The sequence below is a fragment of the Osmia lignaria genome, chromosome 10 (assembly GCF_051020975.1).
Source record: "Osmia lignaria lignaria isolate PbOS001 chromosome 10, iyOsmLign1, whole genome shotgun sequence".
Lineage (NCBI taxonomy): Eukaryota > Metazoa > Arthropoda > Insecta > Hymenoptera > Megachilidae > Osmia > Osmia lignaria.
This window is the reverse complement of record NC_135041.1, coordinates 10,045,655-10,067,532: the sequence shown is the minus strand read 5'-3', so window position 1 is coordinate 10,067,532 and position 21,878 is coordinate 10,045,655. Positions and strand designations below refer to the sequence as shown.

At 39.8% G+C, this 21,878-nt stretch overlaps 1 protein-coding gene across 11 annotated transcripts in view; it reads left to right on the top strand.

The window, feature by feature from the left end:
* The window catches only part of kek5 (leucine-rich repeat, immunoglobulin-like domain-containing kekkon 5 protein), a 239,796-nt gene that overhangs the window by 212,867 nt on the left and 5,051 nt on the right, over positions 1-21,878 (top strand). For 9 of the 11 annotated variants that reach the window (XM_076690724.1, XM_076690723.1, XM_034339824.2 and 6 more), the window contains 3 exons: positions 8,155-8,219; positions 19,144-20,045; positions 21,309-21,831. In XM_076690724.1, coding sequence (XP_076546839.1) covers positions 19,155-20,045; positions 21,309-21,831 — 1,414 coding nt within the window. In that variant the 5' untranslated portion in view covers positions 8,155-8,219; positions 19,144-19,154. The other 2 variants (XM_034339834.2, XM_034339833.2) reach the window with 2 other exon arrangements.

The window sequence follows — 21,878 nt, the reverse complement described above, 5'->3', positions numbered from 1 at the left end:
ATACTACGGTCGGGAATAATGAAAAAGAAAGAACGAAAGAAAGAAAGGCAAAGAACAGAGAGGAAAACATTCAACTCGAAAGGAACTTGTTCCTTCGTTTCTATGCTCGAGTTTCGCCGCGTTGTTCATGACCGTTTCTTTCTCGAAGATTGATTCGTAAAGATTTACGAGACCACCTTGCCTAGCGATTGTTAGAATTTCGTTTTGTAATTGTACCAACAATGATGCACGCGAAGACCGCGAACGAAAAGCGACCCCGGAAAGGGTTGAATGAAAGTTGAAAGACGTTTCCGTGCGAGGTGAAACATTATTTACCACGGCATTTTGTTTGTCATTAGAAACGACTTTGAAAAGTTTTCCACTTTCAGAGCAGGGATTGCGATCGATAAAATGAATTTCGCTAGGTAGTTTTGTCTTCGCGCATGTTTATTTCTTCAAACTTCTTTCCAGCAGAGATTGAACGGCTGCTATATCCGCCACGGCAGGGACACGAAAAAGGAAACTGATAAAACGAGTCTCGGTTTCTTTAACTTTTAACTAAAAGTAAGACAAGTTTCGAGGAAGGACATTATTAAAGCCTTTTTCATAAATATTATTTGGTAAACTGGATCTGTTGCTCTATTAATCAATATTAATAATTTTTTTCATTGAAAGGTGATGTGTTTTTAAATTTTTTATTTATTTCACGCTGAAACGTGTCATATAAAAATTGAAGCTGTAAGAAAAGCCAAACCAGGGATTGGAGATAATATATAGAAAAAAGAGTAGCTACGTGTGAATAACATACTCGCGGTCGTTAGACTCGTTGTTAACAATGAAAAATTACACCCAGTTGCTCGAACCATTCGTTCTACGACATGATCGAGTACCAGAGATACCAAAAAACATGAGACACAACGGTCGTTGGACGTGTGCAGCGTTTTCCGGAAGCGAACGTTGCTGCAAACGGGTGTGATGGAACTGGTATGGTTGTAAAAAGTCTCTGGTTTGTTCCGATGTGAAACATCTGCTGTAACAAAATTTTCACCCAATCCGTTAATATCGAAAGCTATTATTTGCTTGTCGATAGCTGTTTCATTTTATTGACAATTTTCTCGTACTGTTAATTGACCTAGATATGACAATGAATCTGACACAAGAAAAGGATTTATCAATTTGAAAATCATGATTGAGCTGATAACAAATAACGAAATTGATACTCCAAAAACTGAAATATCATGGAAAACTCATAATCCTTTAGATACAGATAGTTTCATTGTTTCGAGCGGGGAAAAACAAACAAACGTGACCGGAAGTCGAGTTTAGCGAACGGGCAGTTACTCTTCTGTCGCGATTAAACGGTAGGAACTATTACGACCGGAAAACCTTCACAGTAAAAACAATGCTTACTTTAACATCGTAAACAATAATCAAAGTCGCATTGACTATATACGGCTTGTGGGAGCCACAAGTTTGCTGAAACGGAGAACCAGCAAAGAAAGCAGAGAAAAGTAACTTCTGTTTCTTGTTCCTCCCTCGATTTTTCTTCGTTTCCAGTTTAATTAATTATTTTGACATTGATTCGTAAAACAATGTATATTTAAAAGGCTAAAAACATCTAGTATTCATTATTCGCCATTTTTTACTAGCAGAAACAAATAAGGAAACTAATATTAGTAAACCATTCAATAAATTCACTGTAGTTCACCATGAAGCAATCAAAAAACCACGACGACTTTTCACTTCATAGCAAATAACGAACCGCGAACGCAACGTCAAAGCCGACTAAACGCCATCGGCACCAAGTAAATTTACCGAAGCACATTCGTTGTAACATTGAAACGGAATGAAACACCGCACAAAAGATAGGTACACTATTTCGCGATAGGCATTGAAATACGCGAAATCGTCCGAATAGCAATCGACGAGGGATATTGGAAGAGACAGTAAATAAAAATTTCAAGGAACGAGCCTGATCTCGCATCGTATACAGTCTGAGCCGTGGTTCTAATCCCAGCCAGGTCAGGTATAGGCAATAACCAATCAATTAAGCGTTCCTTTTACCTCTAGGATCGAATTTGACCCTTCTTAAACGACCCCGGAAAATGGTCAGTACGATTTTAACACGCAGAATGTGAACACGTGTGCTCGTTAACGTACTGAGCAAAGAAATCGTTAGATAATTTGTAATATTCGAACTGGAACAGTTGTGAGTGTATCTACATAGAGTGCAGAAATTATTTATCGATATCAGCTTAATAATGGAAATGACATTGTTACTTTGTTCCGTCAAATTGTCAATTTAATCTTGAATACGTTCGCGAACGTTTCACGTGTGCCGATTGCGTGTTTTTTACGCGGAAAAATAATATAAATTGTGATGTGGTAGAATAATACGAGGCTGGTGTATCGTTAAATGCGTGCGTGTTTAAAGAGATAACACGGAGCGAGGATAAAAACTGAACGTAAATTAAAAAGGAATTGTATAAAGCAATCAATAGTGTCGTTCCTATTCGTTAATTAGAATCGTCGCTAGTTTGATCGTGATTGTATGGGAAAAGAGTAATACCGAAGAAAGTGGATCGTTAGATAAGTGGATTACAAAGAATCGAACAGAAGGTAATGATCGTTGCGAATTTTCCCCCGATACTTCCAATCGAAGTTCGTTTAAATCACTTAGAAAAAAAACCCCGTAATAGGTCGGACTTTAAAAACGGATTTTTATCGCGTTAAACTGGTACTCGTGAAAGTTTGCTCAACCGCTTTATCACGTTCAATTTTCCCCTTGTATTTTTGTTGAGTTTAACCAACGACCGCAATTATATTTACGCACCCTTTTTTAAACCCTACTTTTATTTTAAATCCTCACGGGGTAATCCTGTGCAAAGAAAATGAATATACATGCAAAACTACCGCATTACCATTTAAATAATCTTTGAAGATAACAAGTAACGTATACAGGGGGTTCTTAACCGTTTGTCCGGACGTAATTATTTTGTTGTTTCTTAAGGCAAGAATAAAGAAAAAGATAGGGGATCAAGAGAAAGCAAGAAAGGAGTGGAGAGGGCGGGACGTGCAGATTACGTTGAATCTAAGATATCGTGGCTATTGAATTCGATTTGCAAAGTATAGGGCAACGTTCGGGGTCGATTGAAAATAGTTCGGTTTCAATCTCAGGGTCTTCTCGAGTGCTCCTGAATAAACACCGACTTTCCCCGCGTCTGTGCGGCTGAAATCAATTCAACGGAACAAGCGAGGTGTTAAGGTGGCTCAGAGCGATAGAGCCACCCTTTAGAATCGTTCGGAGGATAAGACGATATGGCGGGAAAATTTGAACAGAAGAACTACGCTCGAAAAGCGTGAAGAGCCCTTGACTGCCGCTCCATCCGGTTGAATAAAAAGCTACGCCGGCCAAACGAGATGGAAACTTACCACTTCCTCCTCGCTGGCGTCGCTTCGAATTGAATTCCAGTCTCACCGTGGGACTTGGAAAACCCTTGGAAATCTTGTTGCACATACCATCGATAATGCATCTCGCTGAACGCACTCCGACTCGACAACTCTAACATTCGCGAATCAGACACGAGCATTCTCGTAGGATGAAATTTTTTCCAAAAATTCAACCGTTCTAATTTCTTCACACTTCGTTCTAATAAAATCAAAAAGCAACATCCTTCTAAGCTCGCCAGCCAAATGTTTTCGCGATCTGAAAGTTATTGAATACAGATGAACTGTTGATTGTCGTTTCATTTGACTAACGGTATTGAAACGCGAAAAAAACTCGTAGGCTGATTTAATAATGAAAAGAACGGAAAACAAAGGCTAAATGGAACCGGACCGAAATTGTTACGGCTGGTATATATTGTTCGCTGTGTAGGATGGGCAGACAACTCGCGCCATTAGAGCGCGTTGTGTTTCGACTTCGACAAATATTTGCCAACGGTGAAACAGGAAGACTGTGGCGTCTATACATCGTTGGTCGGTGGCGTACACAATGGAAAAACCGTTGGTACTCGCGATATAGAGATCGATAGCATGTCAGTTATTTATATCTCGTTCGTTCATCAGTCCCTAGCTCCTTGATAATGCGTATAATTCAACGAACGGTAAATCGTTGCCAAGGATGGTCAAATAACCGCGCAAGATGAACGACGTTGCAGTTATGGACACCTATACGAGCCGACAACACTCGTATACATCTGTACAAGCCTATGTTCGAAAAGGTGTACAAGATATACGACAAGAGCTAGCCGTGTTTGCGCGGCACGGTTCAAAAGCCGGGGGTTCGTCGGACGGAGAGAGAAAATGGGTCGCGGGAAATTTCATCAATTATCGCATCAGTGCTACGACAATATCGTGTCGTGAAATTATCGTCGATGCAAGCGAAGCAGAGGCTGAGTAACGAGGGAAAAGAGGATAAAAGGGATGAAAGCTCGCCTCGAAGAGGGGTTCGCATTTGATGAAGGAAGGTTTGCAATTTCCCGTCGCTTTGATTTATTTAACCCTCGCCGACCATCTTCGCGAGGAAACAGAATAACATAGGACTTCGATGGGACGGGCTTTTGACGATTAGAAATTGAATTCTTTTTGTGAAAGACTTTTAGTTGAAACATATCGTAACGGACAAATTAACGCTTTAAAAAAGCTCATGATTTAAGCAAGTATACGTACGAATTGTATGTTAACGCTTTAGCATAAGACTCTCAGTTTTATCCAGCGGATAATTGAAAAAAGAAATGAAACAAGAAGTTCTTATTCCTCTCGCTTCCTGATTATTATGGATCCCGTGAAACTCCAGCCGTGCATAAGTACGCATTCCTCGCGGCTTATTATACGTATAAAGTATCCGATTTAACGTCGCGCTTTATCTTTCTTTCGTTTCTTCTTTTCTCGGTTCTTGCGACGCCTGAAAACCGCCCGCGGAAGTTTTCTCTCTTCTCTTCTGCCGCATTTCCCTCGCTTTCTTCTGCGGTACCTTTTTGTTCCCTGTTAGTACACCTCCTGACCTCGTTCACCCTGTCCGCCTGAGAAATAATTTAATTCGTATTACGAGGCCGTTGCGAAGGGCAAAAGACACCGTGTGCTTGGTACGCCTACGCGGACCTTTTGCGTTTCAAATCGAGAGAAGAAAGAGAGATTCCGCCCGGTGGCTCTTTTCATACCGCGAAGAAACAGCCTTGCAAGAAAACGGGCGTTCGCTTCTCGCACAAACGGTGCCACCTAACAGACGATGCAACCAAGAAGCATCATCCTCGTAGGATTATTTCTCGTGCCGGTGTATACGCCGAAAACATGGCAGAGTAGTTTTTCAATGGAGCCTCGTTCTCGAGGTTACGTTTAAAATTATGCGAACGACAACAATGGAAATTCGCTTCGCGGATCTTTTTGTGGACCTCCGGTTTTACAGAAGTTCCTCTGGCTGAAAGAATTTGAGTCGATTATGAATGCTTCTTCTGTATTTATACGAATTAATGCTTTAAGAGTTTCCTTCCGTCGATGTTGTAGTTAAATATTAGAAAGATTTAAGCTGATACATGGGAACAGCGTTTCATCTTGCGGTTTCGATATACAAAATCATCTAAACTATGTTATCATATTGTTCCTTCGGAATAATAGGAACGATAAGGAGCAAGTGGAATTAAGAGCAATTAATTAAACTACTAAACAGAAATATTTTCGCGTCATGGCATTAAATGGTTTGATCCGTCGATGAAACTAATAAACGAACCCTAGACGAACGGCTGGTACAATGACAGCCATTACGAGCTCTTCCTTATTAACTCGGAGTAATTAATTATCGAGTTCCTATGAAATTCATGGACGCTGTAATGAAGAGAGAGGAATTTTTCCAGGACATTAATACTATCAAAATCTGATCTCAGATCTTACAATCTCTCGATATTGAATTAAAACTTCTGCTTAAATCTCCTACAGTCTCTTCTCTGTCTCTTTAACCGACCAGCTTAGCGACATCCCAGTCGTTTTCACGGTCGAGAAACATTTCTTCCACGTTTCTAAGAGAATAACGAGGTACAGAAAGAAGCTCGTCTCGGTCAAGAGAACTCGAGTTTTTCACTGGTCAACGGCAATTGAATTGCTCGAGGTGCGTGTGAGATTCATCTAAGATGACGACCAGTTACCAGAAATTAAATTACAGCTGAGATAAAACTAACAAATTGTATTTACGTGAAACGGCGAAACTTTTATCACTCGAGAAATTGCCTATAAAACATGTAGACTTTAACTCAGTCCGTTTTCTGGACCACGAAAATTTCGAACCCTCTTTCCGTTGCCTTTTCGTCGTGGCTCAACGAGATGTAGATTGAAAAGCTGTCCTATTGCTTTCACGCGTAACGTAATTTAGTAGCTGGAACGAGGACAGTTCGAGGGAAAAGATGGGGAGGAATGAAAGAAAAAGGTCTATTTAACCGAGCCTACCTTGGACACAGGGAGGGCCGGAGTTAAGACAAGGGGTCTATTTCAGGGAATCAATGGCTGAAAGAGAACTTGAACGGGAACTGGAAATTGTTGGAAGCGTCCCTTTGTTACGAATTGCTCGGATGAAATAAATTCCAACGCATCTGCAGGGAATGTTTATGATACTAGACATCTGGATTACAGACGTGCTACCTTCTGTTAAAGTGTTGGTAAAATGACTGTTCATGTTTTATAGACCTGAAGGTCGTAGAGGACCTGGGTGATGGTCAGTTTTAGGTAAAAATTATTACCCTTACGTATGGTCGATTTGGTTTTACCAGCTGAATTCAACATTTATAGGTTCATTTATGCATTATGTATTTGAATCTAAATAATAAAACTTGAGCGTATTCCAATTACTCCTTCCAATTTCTAATTGCTATGAAATTACAAAGCGATAAAGCTTATCCGTTTCATCGGGTATGCATTTACTATACTTACGTTACCAATTTAGATATCCACAAGGCGAATAGTATTTCAGAAAATTACTTTTCCTTCTCCATTTAAAATCACAAATTAGATAAGGGAAAGACTGCAATCAGGTAGAAATAATTTCATCCAGGTAGGTACTCTGCGGTATAATTAAACGCTTCGGTAGGTATGCGTGTCTGCAGCTTGATTATATTACCCTTATAAAATCTGTCCCCTATGGTGATTCAGATTGTTTTATAACCATTCCTTGAAAATTATCCATTTTAATATCATCGAGCGAAATAAAATTAACAAAATTATGTTTCCATTTCCCAACATCCGATAATACGCTACTCACGTATTTATCGAAATCTACTTTGTATTTCAATTGGAACTTTTGTTATTTTCTTCACATTTTAGACTACTTTGACATTGTCTGTCTTAAGTAACTAAAATTGTGAATTCAGTTATTTCACGCCATCATTTGCGTAAGGGAAGAAAAGAGGAGGAGGCAGTTTATACCTCTACTCTTTGCAAGCTCACGTTCAATCAGATTTGATCAATAACTCTTAAACCGTATTCATGATCGCGTATTGAATTAATATAGTCGTGAAACTCAAAGTACTATACGACTTTGGCCAATATCTCTGATTACTTTATTGTGAATTTGATTGCTGGTGGAATAGGCTCTATATTATAATCTTCAAACATCTATTTGATTTTTGAATGGAGGAGTCAAGAAGCTTGGAAATTTCAGACAGAAACTAACGACACACCATGACAATCGGATGATACGCGAAGAGTGACGATTCTATAGGATAGTTTTGACGTTTTCCAAACGAATGTTATCGCATTTTTCCCGCAAACATTCGACCCGTCGACGTTAAATTGGAACTGGCCGCGCCGAAAAGCGGCTTAAACCATCGTATAACTCGCGAATAGATTCCTGCGGGCCCCTTTGTTCCCCTTAATAGGAAAGTTTTTTGTTTCGTTGTTTGTCGAACTGTGCGACATAGGAAACTGCATACTGCCGGTTTCTCGGTCCCTTCGGTCTCATAACCGGTCCACGGAAAAAGCTTCTCTTTGTCCGGACACATTTTACCCCTTAGTTTGGCCAACGAAATAGAATTCGTGGAAACGCGCTCTTTCCTCCCGACCTTCATTGAATTATTTAGCCGATTCTAGGCTAAAAATTCTTATTTTTGTATAATGAATTCTTATTAAAATTTTTCATTTTCGAAGCTAAAACTTAATCACGATTAATCTTGTTCTCTCTCTCTGTTACAGGACATTCCTTTGGCAAAGTGACGCTCAGAGCGGTCACGGATTTCTCGTTGCTGTCTAAATTAAGGGTAAGCACTTCTTATTCCTTTGCGATTCGCAATTATATTCGTGGCTGCGTTAACGACGTTGTTGGAAAGCAACGAATCTAATTTGTTCGACGAAGTTTCGTAGCAACGCGTTTCACCCCTCACTCTTTCCTCAACTCGAAACGATTAAGTCGATAAATTTCAAAGTTTTCCGTCCACTTCATACTCCCGCGAAATTCGTACTACTCATGTTTTGCTTTCCGCGAAGTCGACGAACGAAGTTACTTTGAAATAAGAAAAAATTCATAATTATTTGCAAAGTACGACAGAAATTCTGATGTCAACGATAATAGAATAATCCTCCGAAACTTTAGATCAGATAGAAAAGTTAAAAATTACTACGATTATTTCATTAGTCTAATTATTTTTAAATGATTCATAATTTTCTGCACAATAGTTGATTCTATTTTCTTTCTTATAAAGCTTGTACCTCCCTTTGTTATTTTTCCCTTCTCAAAACCGTTCCAAGTCCAAAATTACCCGTCCAAATTTATCCCAGAAAAGAAAGCAACCATCTCACGAATGAAAGATTAAAAAATAAATTACTGCGACAGGAAACGTGGTAACAAGGTTTCAATTAGCGTTCCAATCGTTTCCCGAATGATTTACACGATCATTTAACTTGTTTGAAAAGTTTACGCAATTTCGCCACCACAGCAGGCGATCTGTAAATATTCAGAAAACTTTTGTGGAACAAGGTTGTCATGTTTGCAACGGAAATAAGGGAAAACTTGAGCTATTAGATGCGTTTCGATATCGGAAAGCGCATAAACTGTATCCAATCGATAACTTTCAGTCGCTAGCTTTCCCTGGAATATTCGATTTTTTTTCACCGATGTATCTCGACGAAAAGTAACGAACCTCTAGACATACGAGGAAATGCTAACTCGAGGAGCATGATAAAAATGCATGTTCACGTGATTAAGGATGCGCGATCCAATAAGGAATTACATTTCACGACAAAGAACATTGTCATCGCACACCGATAACGATTTCCTATAGAATTTTAATGGGACCGTCGGTAACGTCATGCATTCAGACACCAGATACGATGGTCTTTCAGACATAAACGAGAATGCAAAAATCTTCATTTGACAAGCTATAGCTGCAGTTTTCTTATAATGCTTGGTATATCAAAGAATTACCTTTTATATTTCATCCGGTTGATTTCTTTCCTATTTGCATTCGCGATCATTAGGAAAAAAGGGGTACAAAGGCTGCTAATCAAACCGTCCCGCTCTGGAAAACGGATATTAAGGAAAAAAGATTTCTCAGCGAGATTAAAAGGAATTTCGTTTGTCGTTGGTCCTCTTTTGCCTCGTGTCTCTCGATTATCATTTACCTTGCAAGTTTGTGTAATAACCAGGCTAACGGTGAAGAAGCATGAGGAAAGAGGATAGAGTGATATCGTTTATAATTACACGATGGCAAAAAGGTATACTTTTTTCGTCCTTTCCGTTCTACGTGTTTTCCCGTTCGTTCCTGTTTCGGTAGGTGAATCAACTCTCTAAGAGAAAATTACCAGAGGCATGGCTTCTTCCATGGCAGAGACTTTAAATCCCGTATCCCCGCGAATAAATGACCTCGTAACCGAAGATTTATGCCAGCGTTCTCATTATCCGACCCGTTACTATAACGTGCTCATTATCGTTCTTTCGTGATTCCCTGCTAGCCGTGCTTCTTCCCCATTAATCGCGTGTGGCCGATCTTTACAGATTTATTTTAGATTTTCAATGACGTATATACACGTTGTACTCAAAGGCTTAAAAGCATGAAAATAATTAACAGAAGATAATAGGAGAATAATCCATGAAATATGGAGAAATGATAAAAGAGAATGAATAGGTATGCGCTACGTCTAGAAAAAATTTGAAACGAAGTTTTTGATTAATGTAATCAAAGTCTGACGATTAAAATTTATTCTATTCGATGGGATTTTCTATGTCAAACAGCAGGGATTAAATGTCAATCTTTACCTAATTCAAAGTATGAATTAAAATTATCTTTAGTCGATAATCCTTCCGTTATACGTAGAATCACGTTCAGTAATTTATCAAAACGATCCAACCTGATATATCAAAAATCCCCCTCGATGACGCATCTCTCCAAGATGAGTTCTACAATTTTCTAACTTCTTATCCACATTTCCGTCAATGAGTCAAGCCAATATCGCCCTCTCTTTATTACGTTCATATTGTTAGACGCGTTGGTCTCGATCAAGTAGATGAAGTTCATCTTCCCGGATATCCCATTAGACAGATCTCTCGCGTAGTCTTCGCGATCCGCTGACAAATACGAGTTTCTCTACGGATGCACAGCTGCGCCAGCTTCGACATCTGCGCACTTTATTGTATCTATCGTCTGTTTACGGATAGATAGGTACAGAAATGATATCTTAGCGTCTCAATCACGTCGTGTCAATAGCCAAGACGTCCAGGACTATTCTTAGTTTCACGATTTTCCTCGCGGAGAGCGCGTGTTGTATCTTTAGAGATGAAAGATTTCACCGTTACGAGGGAAAATCAGTCGAGTGTCGGATCCGTTCCGGAACGCATTGCGGATTTCGATCGACGTGCCGTGACAGCGCATTTTCGTGATTTCGAACGGTCATCAACGAAGCAATAGAAAATTCCACTGATTTCGGTGGATTGGCGTGATTTAAAGTGATCAATGTTTCGCGGCGAACGTGCAAAGATTCGCGAACGGAAGGTTCGTTATAATTTCCAGCTGCGTTTTTCCCAGTTTCCCGCATCATTATGAGGTTCTCTCGATGCGTAATTACAGCGCCGGAAGCTGCCGCGCCGCGTCGATCAAACATCCCCTGCACCGGTGCGCTCGAAAATAAAATCGCGAAAAAGAGCTGTGTAATTACATTTGTGTAAGTGTACATAGAAATTCATGAATGTTTACGCAACTTTTCCTGCTTTTTCGAGTTTATAATTTACTTTAAAACGTACTGTTTTTAACCTTTTTATGGATATCCAATTTGATACATTCAGAAACCAGAATAACTTATCGGGACAGCTTATCAATCTAATTGAAAGCCGTCCGCCAAAGAACCAACGTTTCTACCCTCGATGATCTCGTTCGTTCACTTATCCTGATTGCCGGTCTTTAATAAACCAGACCAGGCATTAAGATTAGTAGCAATTACGTTCAGTCGTGAGGGCTCGTATTATAGACGAAGAATGAGACAACGCGATTCGTGAACCGAAATCATAGTTCACGAGAGTAGTATAAAAATCTCGCTGAAACGAGGGAAGAGGGTTGACCTATTTTCTAAACTCGTGGGAAGAATGAACGAACTCAAGGAAGCATGTAGGGACCGCGTATGTTTCTTAATGTATATAAAGAATCGTGTGCGTTGTTTCTAGCCGTCCCAGGGTGTTTATATCTCGATGTTACCAAAAATCTACGGTCTTTTCCTATTTATACACACGGCACAATCCAGTCTCATTTAAACTGTTTAAAGAACACGCTGGAACGGACTGGGAGAAGGACATCAGTGACGCATATGATCCTTTTCCCTGGTGCAACATCGTTCTTCCTTACGGACTTCCCCATACGCGGTTGTATCTCGTAATCACCATTAGTATTCTCCAGTTTCTCGGTGCGTGTGTTTTGCGCGTGTGTTCGTGTACTCTCTAGTTTCACACGCGGGAAATAACAGAGAGGAACGGGTATGCGTATGATCGTACACACGCGATCAGATGCACGGCCTCGCAGAGAGGTTTAGTTACATAAAGGGGTGTTTGTCCCGAGAGGGAGGCACCAGGTGTATATCGACTCCGTGCACATATTAATATCCAGCTTCGAGCCTTCTAGGGCATCATCTTGGTTTCGTGTATCCTTGTCACGTTACAGGGACACGGAGCTGTAACTGGAAGCTAGCTGAGTGACGCCACCGCTGTGCTATTAGCAAACGTTTCCGTTTTCGATTGTAACGGGGTGTAAAATAACATGCACGTTACGGCTTTCGCGTGTTTGCACGCTTTGATCGGTAGAGATTTCTACTGAAAATTTATGTTACTCGGAGGTTCTATAATAATTCAACTTATTCAGAGTTTCTGCATTTTATGTTTTAAATATCGTACATTCATTGACGTCGTTCGGGTCTTTTAATATTTTCATTGATTCTGATAGACTAATATTATTTAATTCTGACAGTATTTAATCGATCTGTTATTTTTTTCAAGAAATTGAATCTACAGTTGATCAATATTATCGTTTCGAGGAAAATCCTGAATAATTTGTTTGCACTATAATAATGATTCTATAGGACATCGTGATCATTGTTCACGATAACAAAGCTGGTAACCCTATTACGCGATCGATCGTGTTTCTCTTTCGCAAGGGATCGCGCAAAGGGGTTGGTCACGAAAATATGTCGTGCTCATGCAAATGGAAAATACGAGGAATAATTGCGGAAGCATTTCACGATCGGACTGTTCGCGGTACAGCGAGTGCTATTATTCGACCAGTTACAATGCGATATCGATATTCATTGGTAATTAAGTATTAACAGCTTATCGGAGAGGGAAAAGGGTGACCTCTTCGTCGAGAGTTCAGGCTTCCTTCGACGTCAGCTTCGCCGTTTCTCATTTATAATTAGAAAGTCGATTACCGTCGCGGCGCGGCGTCTTTGGCACGCTTCACCCCGTCGAAGCAGACGCAATAAAAACGATTCGATAACTTCGAAAAACTCCGTCGTCTCGATTCGCTGCACTCGAGAATCGACTGCCAGACAGAACTTCTACAAAGCTGATTAATCAGATTTCGTTTATTTTCCATTCGAACTCTACTCGATATAACACGGTCCATTCAAATACTTCAAAGACTGATGCTATTCAAAATCAAATTCTTAGTTTCTAATAATGTAACTTAACTAATAAGTTTCTAAGTCTTCTTAACCCTTTCGTTGCATTCTCGTACGTTTATATATTAATTTATTTAGTCACCTGTAATCGAATTTCAAATATTTCAAAATATCTTGTCAATAAAAAGTCCAAGTCAGTATAAGTTAATGATAGAGGATTTCCATTTGAAACCGAATAAATTTGAAATGAAGCTGATATAATTTGTGCGTGACTCTCGACAGCGAACAAATTCTGAAATACCGTGCTGACACGCTCCAAGTATCGACGAGCTCCGCTTTTCTTTCCTTTTTTTATTCTTCTTCATAGAATTACGTTGAACAGATGAAATATCCATTATTGGAGGAATATTGTATTTTCTGACTATAACACAGACCATGGTCCATTAATATTCACATTGGAGCTGCAATTATCCCCTGCCGTGAGATTTTTCGGTTTTTAACCGTACGATCGATTCGAGCCTGCGCGTCGCTGCTCCATTTTCAACGACCACTGAAAGAATTAAAATAGCGAAAATGGAAAATTTTGTTGGTAAACGCACAGAACTGTACGAATTTCGAATTTTACCTCTTGCGTTAGGAGCACGGATGTTTTTCAGTTCACGGTTGAAACTATAAAAAAAAAAGGAATTCATTTGCACCCCCCTCTTTTTATTATTTCAAAAAATTTTTGTAAAAATCGAGTTTCATCTGATTGCTCAACCATGAAACGGTCGAAAATAGTCCACCGGGAAATGTAAAACAATGTTCAGGAATTAAATTGCAGTACAAAATTTGAAATAGAAATTTGCATTTAAATTTCAATTCAAGTACAAAATTCGAAATTATCTCCGGGTCTAATTTTCGGTAATAGCGATTACGTTACTGTACAAGTGCACCATCGAGAACATAAATTATGTAACTTTTTTTTCATCTGATCATGATAATTCGATTCCATTTCCCTACGAACGAATATACCTCGGAAGATCAACGTTCACTGTCAGAGGAAATTATATCAAAAGGTAGAAATTCAACTGGACAATATAATTACTTTGAGAACAGAAACTCTGGGTGTCCGTGCGGTTTGCCACGACGATTTGTATTTCGTCCAACCAATTTAAGAAAAAGTTTTTCTTCCACGATTCGTTATTGCGCCAGAGAGTTCCACTTTGAAACTGAATCCTCAGGAAGTTGCTGAAGTAACTGGAGTATAATGTGCCGTACGTACAGGACACCATCCTAATACCCGACCTCCGATTTCCCTCACGAAGAATCGATTGCGTTCGAGAGATACTCATTTCAAACTTTTTGAAATTTCTTTAAATCTCCAATTACCAGCGTACGAAGTTTCCTCTAACCTTTTCCTCGTAAGGTGTTAATTTTCCAATAAAAATCTTATTAACTCTTCGAATAAAGACAAATCTTTCGAGAAGGCGTGAAACGAACTTATAAATTACCGTGCTTTCGATCAAGAAATGAAACGGCATACTTTAATCACGATCATTATAATATCATGGAACTTGGAGGTAATTACTCTCGGAGAACGAAGGAGAGCCTTGTCAAATCTACCTTGTCGTTCTTGCTCGAATTTGCTGTCAAGTTCCGGAGGTACATTAATATTAAACAGCAAGAGAATTCAGAAGCTTCCTCTTCTTTTAGCGAGCCTGGTTAATCACGTTTAGAGTTACCAGAATATTAATTTATTCGTAGGTTGAATTTATAATTCCCTTCCATATTACGTCACATCCAATATATTTAAGCCGACGTTAAAACATAATTAGTTAAAAGCTGAATATACTATAATATCAAATGAGAGACAGATTAAATTCAATGAAACGAGAATTAAAAAAAAGAGAATAATCAAACAGACGTTTGATTTTATTTCAAGCCACAATATTCTCTTCGTTGCTTTTATTTTTAATTAATGGAATATATGAACAGTAACGAGCCAATTATTTCATCTGTTGACTGTTGTAATGAAAATGGCTAGTGCAGTACTTTAATAAGAATTATTAACGGTACGATCATTTCGTTTTTGTTACATTTTATTATCGCTGGAGGACGTATTTGATGTTAACTCGGGTTTGACGTATTGCGGAATTTCGTAAATGCTCATGGTATGTTTCTGTAATTCAATGCTTTCATGTAACTTTGTGAAAATCGACATTTTAAAGAACCTTTCGATAAAAGTTTTAAAATAATTCTGCCAATTTAATGTACTTAAATAATTAATACAAGTTAAAATTTTGTTGTACACCAAAACGTTACCAAATCAATGATGAAAGTAATTCGCGATTTTTCAACAGGATGCTTAAACGAAAATTCGACAACCTATAGTCAGAAGACTGTAGTTAAAAACCAGCTGCAGTTTATATTTCTGTGATCTTTGTTGTTAGCAAATACACGATTCGTTTGATTTTTCTGAAGCATCGTTGTAGGAACGTTTCGGTCCCGTTTTCAGTGGGAACAGGGCGAAACGAAAGGCCGCGATTTTATTTACAGACGCGTTTAAATTGAATTTTCAATTTCGCAAAATCGCCACGGCGAAACCGACGCTCAGAGTACTCAACGCTTTGCGGTTAATACATCCGTGCCGGATTCGAAAATCGTTATTCCGTCAGTTAAAGCAATCTCTACATTGCTGGCGTGAGATTGACGGTTTTTTTATATATATTTCTTTTCCGCCGAGCAACTCGTTCGTTTCCCAACAGTTTTAAGTCGAAAGCATCGTTTCGCGTTTTTAATTTTCTTCCTTTTCGTTTACTAACCATTCGCAACAATTTCCATGGTAAATACGATTTAGAGGTTCCAGCTTTCTGAAGTTCCTTTCATACATGCTCGAGCACCGTTTAACGTATCTTTTCATATGTAAAAACGCACAACTCTCCCTCTATTTCAGCTGAATATCCTCGATTTCAATAATCGTTCTCAACCAGCTACCAATAAATTACGCGGTGATCGTTGGTTTACTCGAGCTATTATAAATCCTATCAATCGCATCTAACTGTCACGAATACGGTGGAATGAATGCCACGTTTATTAGGCCAATTATCGAACGGTTTGCGAACGGTTTCAACGATATAATTATACGGTATGTTAATTAAATCAGGACTAGGGGAATCTGTTGTGCGTTAATTCGCTTATGCGAGATCGTAGAGACAAACGGATGCTAAGTAAATCCACGTCAGATATAAATCCTCCCACAGAATAGTAATTGCTAATCAGTTTTTCGTCCGTTCATTGGTTATACGAGATAACGTGAGATTGATTGATCGACGGGTTAATTGTCACGAGTTTCGCTAGAAAATTCATACAATCGAAGAATGAAATAATTATAGAAAAGAGAATGGAAAATTTACGTGGCATTGATGAAGGTTAAATTTAAAAATCAAGTGAAATGTCGTTGATCGATGTTAATATTCTGGTATGAATTTGATTGATAGGGTTGGACCGAATTTGAATTTCTGTCTTTACGAGAAAAACGCGACCCCTTATCTGACCCTTTTTCCGGCTATGCAAACCAGCTGAGGGTTGGGTTTGCACGCACGCGTGCCTACGTAAAGGACGTATGTCCACGTCAAACTCCTTCCGACCGTGCACGTCCTGGAACAAGGCACGTAGAAGGTCTCTTCCGGACCGTGTTTCCAAAGGACACCGCTTCCAGTTCGCCTCCGTTTTCCTTCTCGTTCACCACGCTGCACCCTATATCCCACCCTATCTCTTTCCTTACATATAGATACCTATGATATGTATAGGGCGTTTCCAAGACAAATAACCAAGATCTCTTTAAATTTATAGCAATAATTATACAAATATTAATACTGTGTCAAGAATCTTTATCCTACATATAGATATTGCCAAAATTACGATTAACCTTTTGCATAATAAAAGGGTTAAATCAAGCATACAATGTCTATAGTAAATCAAAAAGGGTCAGGATTTATAATTCAGAAAATAACCCAAGTTTGTAAGACATTCTTTTTCTTTTCCATTTCGCAATGAAAGTAGGAGACGTTGGTAAAGTTTGGTCACCGGTTTCAGAAACAACCTGTATATAGCTGCGGAAGGTATATAAACCCTTTACTTTCGTCTTATGCATATCTAATGTTCTCGTTGGTCGGATATTTACAAGTCAAATGCGAGCGATCGAGTGAAACCGGTACGACGCTCGGAGGCTGAAAAAGCGAAGAAAAAGCTCGCCGCAAGCACGTTACCGGGGTTGGGATGAGGGTGAAAGAACAACGAAGTAGAGAAAGACGACAGAAGGAGGAAAGGAGAGAATAAACGTGGAAGAAATGCGGAGGAGGATGTAACGAGAAAAATGGGACGAGCAATGAGGCTCGGTACCGTATTTCTTTTGTCTTGGTGCGGTTCACCGTAAACCCAGGCACAAAAGAATCTTGCCCCTGGTCTTCGGACGATGAAGTCCGGAGAAGGAGATGGTTAAGTGAAGTACGCAAACCATCAGTTTCCTGTTGCGGCTGGAGATTTCAAAGTTTCACGATTCGAGGAGGAAATTTGTTCATGATGGTTGCATGCAACGATCTGATCCTTCAGGATTTAAAAAAAAAAAATGAACTTCTGGTTCCAGTAAAAGCAATAGCAAACTCTTCTTCATCCTTGAATATAAACGAAAGATAACCAGTCGATCAACACACTATCATCCAATTCTGTGGTCTGGTTATAAATATTTGATCACAGTGTTTCCGACCGATCCGCTACTTGACAAACGCGGTTTGTCGATGGTGTACACCAGCGAACGATAATTGAATTTATATCGGTCCCATGGGCATTCGCGTTATTATAACGTTCAACGTTACCCCAACTCCTTGCTGAAGAATCGATTTACCCGTATATGTACACCCCTCGGTTACCCTTCCTCGTTCATCCCAATTTTTCGTCACATTTACTAGAAGGAAATAGAGGGTGTCTTAAAATAGTCTACAACTCGAATGCGACATTTTCCAGATATGCAATATACAATGCAATTAAATACAAAACATATAGTAATATTTTTATTACATGAATTGAAATTAAAATTAAGCAATTCTTAACACTTTTAGTATAACTACAAAACTCATCTCCGAATTTAAATTGTGAAATGGCAAAGAAATGTACAATTTTTATATTATATTTGGGTTGCCCTGTATATTTAAGTCTTTGTTCCCTCTTTCTCCTCAAGTTTTAGAATAAATTCAAATAGGAAGAAGGTCGTTGGCTGTGCTAGGTCGTTCTTCCTCTGGTTTGTATCCCTGGAGAAAGGTACAAAATAAATTGTACCGGCAGCCACCTCCAACCGAGAGAGTAATTTGATGCACAACCTCAAACTCCACGAGCTTGGACGATAATAAAACGGGGTACAGTGTGCAGGGCGTCTTGTTTTATTAATTTAAATTCTACAACGCGGCGTCGACTGGTGATCCTGGCGGGAGGACACCAAAACGATATTAACTTAAATTACAAACAGTCCGTCCTAAGGTGGTCCTGATTTCGAGATTAACAGAGAAGCACTGGCTAAGAAACGGAAGGGAAAACAGGCTGCGTTGAAGCGACGTAAAAACACGATGGAAGAAAATAGAAAAATAAAAAAAAGAAGGGTGGTAGAGATAGAAACGACTCAGAAGTATATATATTGCTAAGAATCGTGCTTCCCGGACTTGCCTGATAACAGAGGAAGCTGAATTCCTCTTTGCTGATCGTGTTGTTTAACCCTGTACTATCCTTAGAGAAGTGGTTTTAATTAAATTTCTGCTATTACTTCATTTACAGAAAATTTCTCTTCATGTCGCACTCGATTAATATCATTAATATTAATATTAATAATGAAAAAACATCTCTCAGTTCCATGCAAAAACTCGAGGAAATCATGTTCGAGATGTTAACCCATTAATTATTTCTAAGAAACTTACAAAGCCTCTGGCAGAAGTTGCTAGCAAAGCTACCTCGCTCTCATCCGCGAAATGTTTCTGTTGTCTTGTTTCGGTCAGAGGTGTTTCGCGTTGCACACGCTTGAACAAGTTCTAATCTTATCGATCATGTTTCTCTTGTTCACAGAAATCCTCGGGATGGAGCTAAGAACGGCGAAACTGTTACTCTACTCGGCGTTGGTGGTGGTCGTGTGTTGGTGCCAAGAAGATTGGACGGCCCAATGTTCGTCCTTGTGCAAATGCAGATGGATTTCCGGCAAGAAGACAGCGGAATGCGCGAAACAGAATCTCACGCAGATACCTAGTAATCTATCATCGGATATCCAGAACTTCGACCTAACCGGAAATCGTATCGCTCATCTGGTGAACAACTCGTTCAGTAGCGTCCATCTGGTGAACCTTCAGAAGTTGGTGTTGCGCAAATGCGAGATCGAAACGGTTCACATGAACGCTTTCAACGGCCTGAAAATCGTGATCGAGATCGATCTATCGGCCAACAACATCAGAACCCTAAATCGGGGTACCTTCGAAGAAACACAGAGGTTAAGGGTGTTGTTGTTGAACGAGAACAAGCTAAAGGTCCTGGAGAACGGTCTCTTCCGTGATCTGGTGTACCTGCAGAAGGTGATGTTGTCTAATAATGAATTAGAACGAATCGAGAAGAAGACCTTCCACAATCTGCCAGGTTTGCGATTAGTTACTCTGGATGGCAACAATCTAAGCACCCTGGGGGTGCAGAGCTTCGAGTTGCTGCCGATACTCGGCAGCCTAGAGCTTCACAATAATCCATGGAATTGCAATTGTCATCTGAAGAGATTTCGCAATTGGACGATAGAGAGAAAGTTGTATACGAAACCCACCACGTGTCAGCAACCGCCGAATCTTGCCGGGAAGATGTGGGACGAGATCAGCAGCGACGAATTCGCTTGTAGACCGGAAATCTTCACGATTGGCCCATCCGTGAAGATGGAGTTCGCCAGAGGGAACGTGACCTTTTGGTGCAGAGCTTCTGGAACCCCGCAGCCAAAGGTAACCGTATATATTTCTGTTAGAAAAGAAAAGTGGTGATTAACGAAGAGTGAAAGAGAAGAAGGCAGGCGGGAGAAACTAACGGTGAAATATTATAAAACGGAACGCGGTAAAGTCGGGATAACGTTGACTGTTGTAATCTATGGTAAGTTGCTAGCAATTCGGTATACAATCTGGTTGAACGCGGAAGTTAGGTTCGTTGAAAAGATTGCGTCGGTTAAATCCGCGTTCGGGCAGCTTAGCTTGAAAGCTTCTAAACGATCCCAGCCAGTGGAACATTGTTCTCTGATTTCAGAACGGGAGAGATGCTTTTTTTTAAATGTTTATCCACCGTAAACGTATATTTCTTTCTGGTCGTTGCAAAGACTTCGCGAAGTATTTTATGTGTTTGTAGTAAAAGCTTTCTTTCTCTAACTGTTAATGGCTTTTGATTACGATGAAAAGTTGATAGATTTTTTTGAAAGGAAATACTAATGGTTTGAAATATACAGAAATTATTCTTACGTAAATTTGTGTAATTCATTCGACATTATCTCGCGATTGCTTGCAATGTACCCTCAATAACTTACGATAACTCTAACCGATAAGCTTTCTTTAAAGTTGAAAAATTCATTTTCTTTTTTTTATACCCTGCCTTCTTCTTTTGTCTCGACTTAAAGGAAAGATCGCTCCGGGACATTCTTTACTCTTAGACTGTCGATCCTTTATACTCTTCAATCAAATATTTTTCATTCACACTTGAAACTCTCAAATTCTGTCGCAAGCATTTTAACTTTTCTGTTCGTTTAGACTCCTCGTCCGTTTCTTTCTTAAAAATGTATTCACACCCACACACATGGTTTAACGCTTCTTGGATAACTATCTTGGAATAAATTTCAGCTCGCTTTTGCGATGCGATCATTCTTGACAATTCGCGTTACATTATATCCCCTGGTGACCTGAAAAACATGTAGCGAAATTTTCATGACTTAATGAAACCCTTTGATTTCGCGGAGAATAACACGGCACAAAAGAATGAAAAGCTCGTCTTCTGAAATCGCATCGTACAAAAGGAAAACGTAGTTACGCGAGCTTTTGCATACGATAACGAAGTCCTTTCAAATTTGTCCCTCTATGAAAACTGCAAAATTAAGAACACTCTTAAAAAAATATTCGCGTATGCCCCGTGTCGTCTTAATTCGCGAATGGACGGCTGAAAACAGCGACGCGACAGGGTCGATAACGAGTTACTTTTTACATAGCGGTTTGCTTTTTCTATTTCAGCTGTTCTGGATCTACCGATCGAGAACCTTAACCAACGAGAGCCGACGACACAACGGGGAGAAAAGTTATATCCTGAAGTCGAGCCACGACTGGTTGAACCTGACGATACCGGATGTCACGCCCTCGGACAAGGGTGATTACGTCTGCTTGGCGAAAAGTCCGGGCGGAAATACGGAGAAGAACGTGACATTGGCTATCGCTGGCGACGCGATGGGTGGCAAGGACAATATAATCAGTCTACCGCTCGCGCTCGGATTGGGTGTGACCGCTTTGCTGCTTTTAATCGTCACCGTTTCCCTTTGCGTGTGCTATTGTCGTCGTCGTCGAACCAGGCACGACGAGAAGAGCCTCGAGGCCGCTACGATGGAACACCACGGTCTTGGCGAACAAGAGAAATCACTGATCACCACGATAAATCCAGTGGTGAAGCCACCGAGACGCTACGAGACGCCTTCCGTGACGTCGCACGGCACCGAGATGACGGAGCTGAATCGTACACTGCTCGACAACGACTCGGTCTTTGGTCAGTACACTGCCTACATTACTAAACAGTGCGTGGCCAGGTGCTAG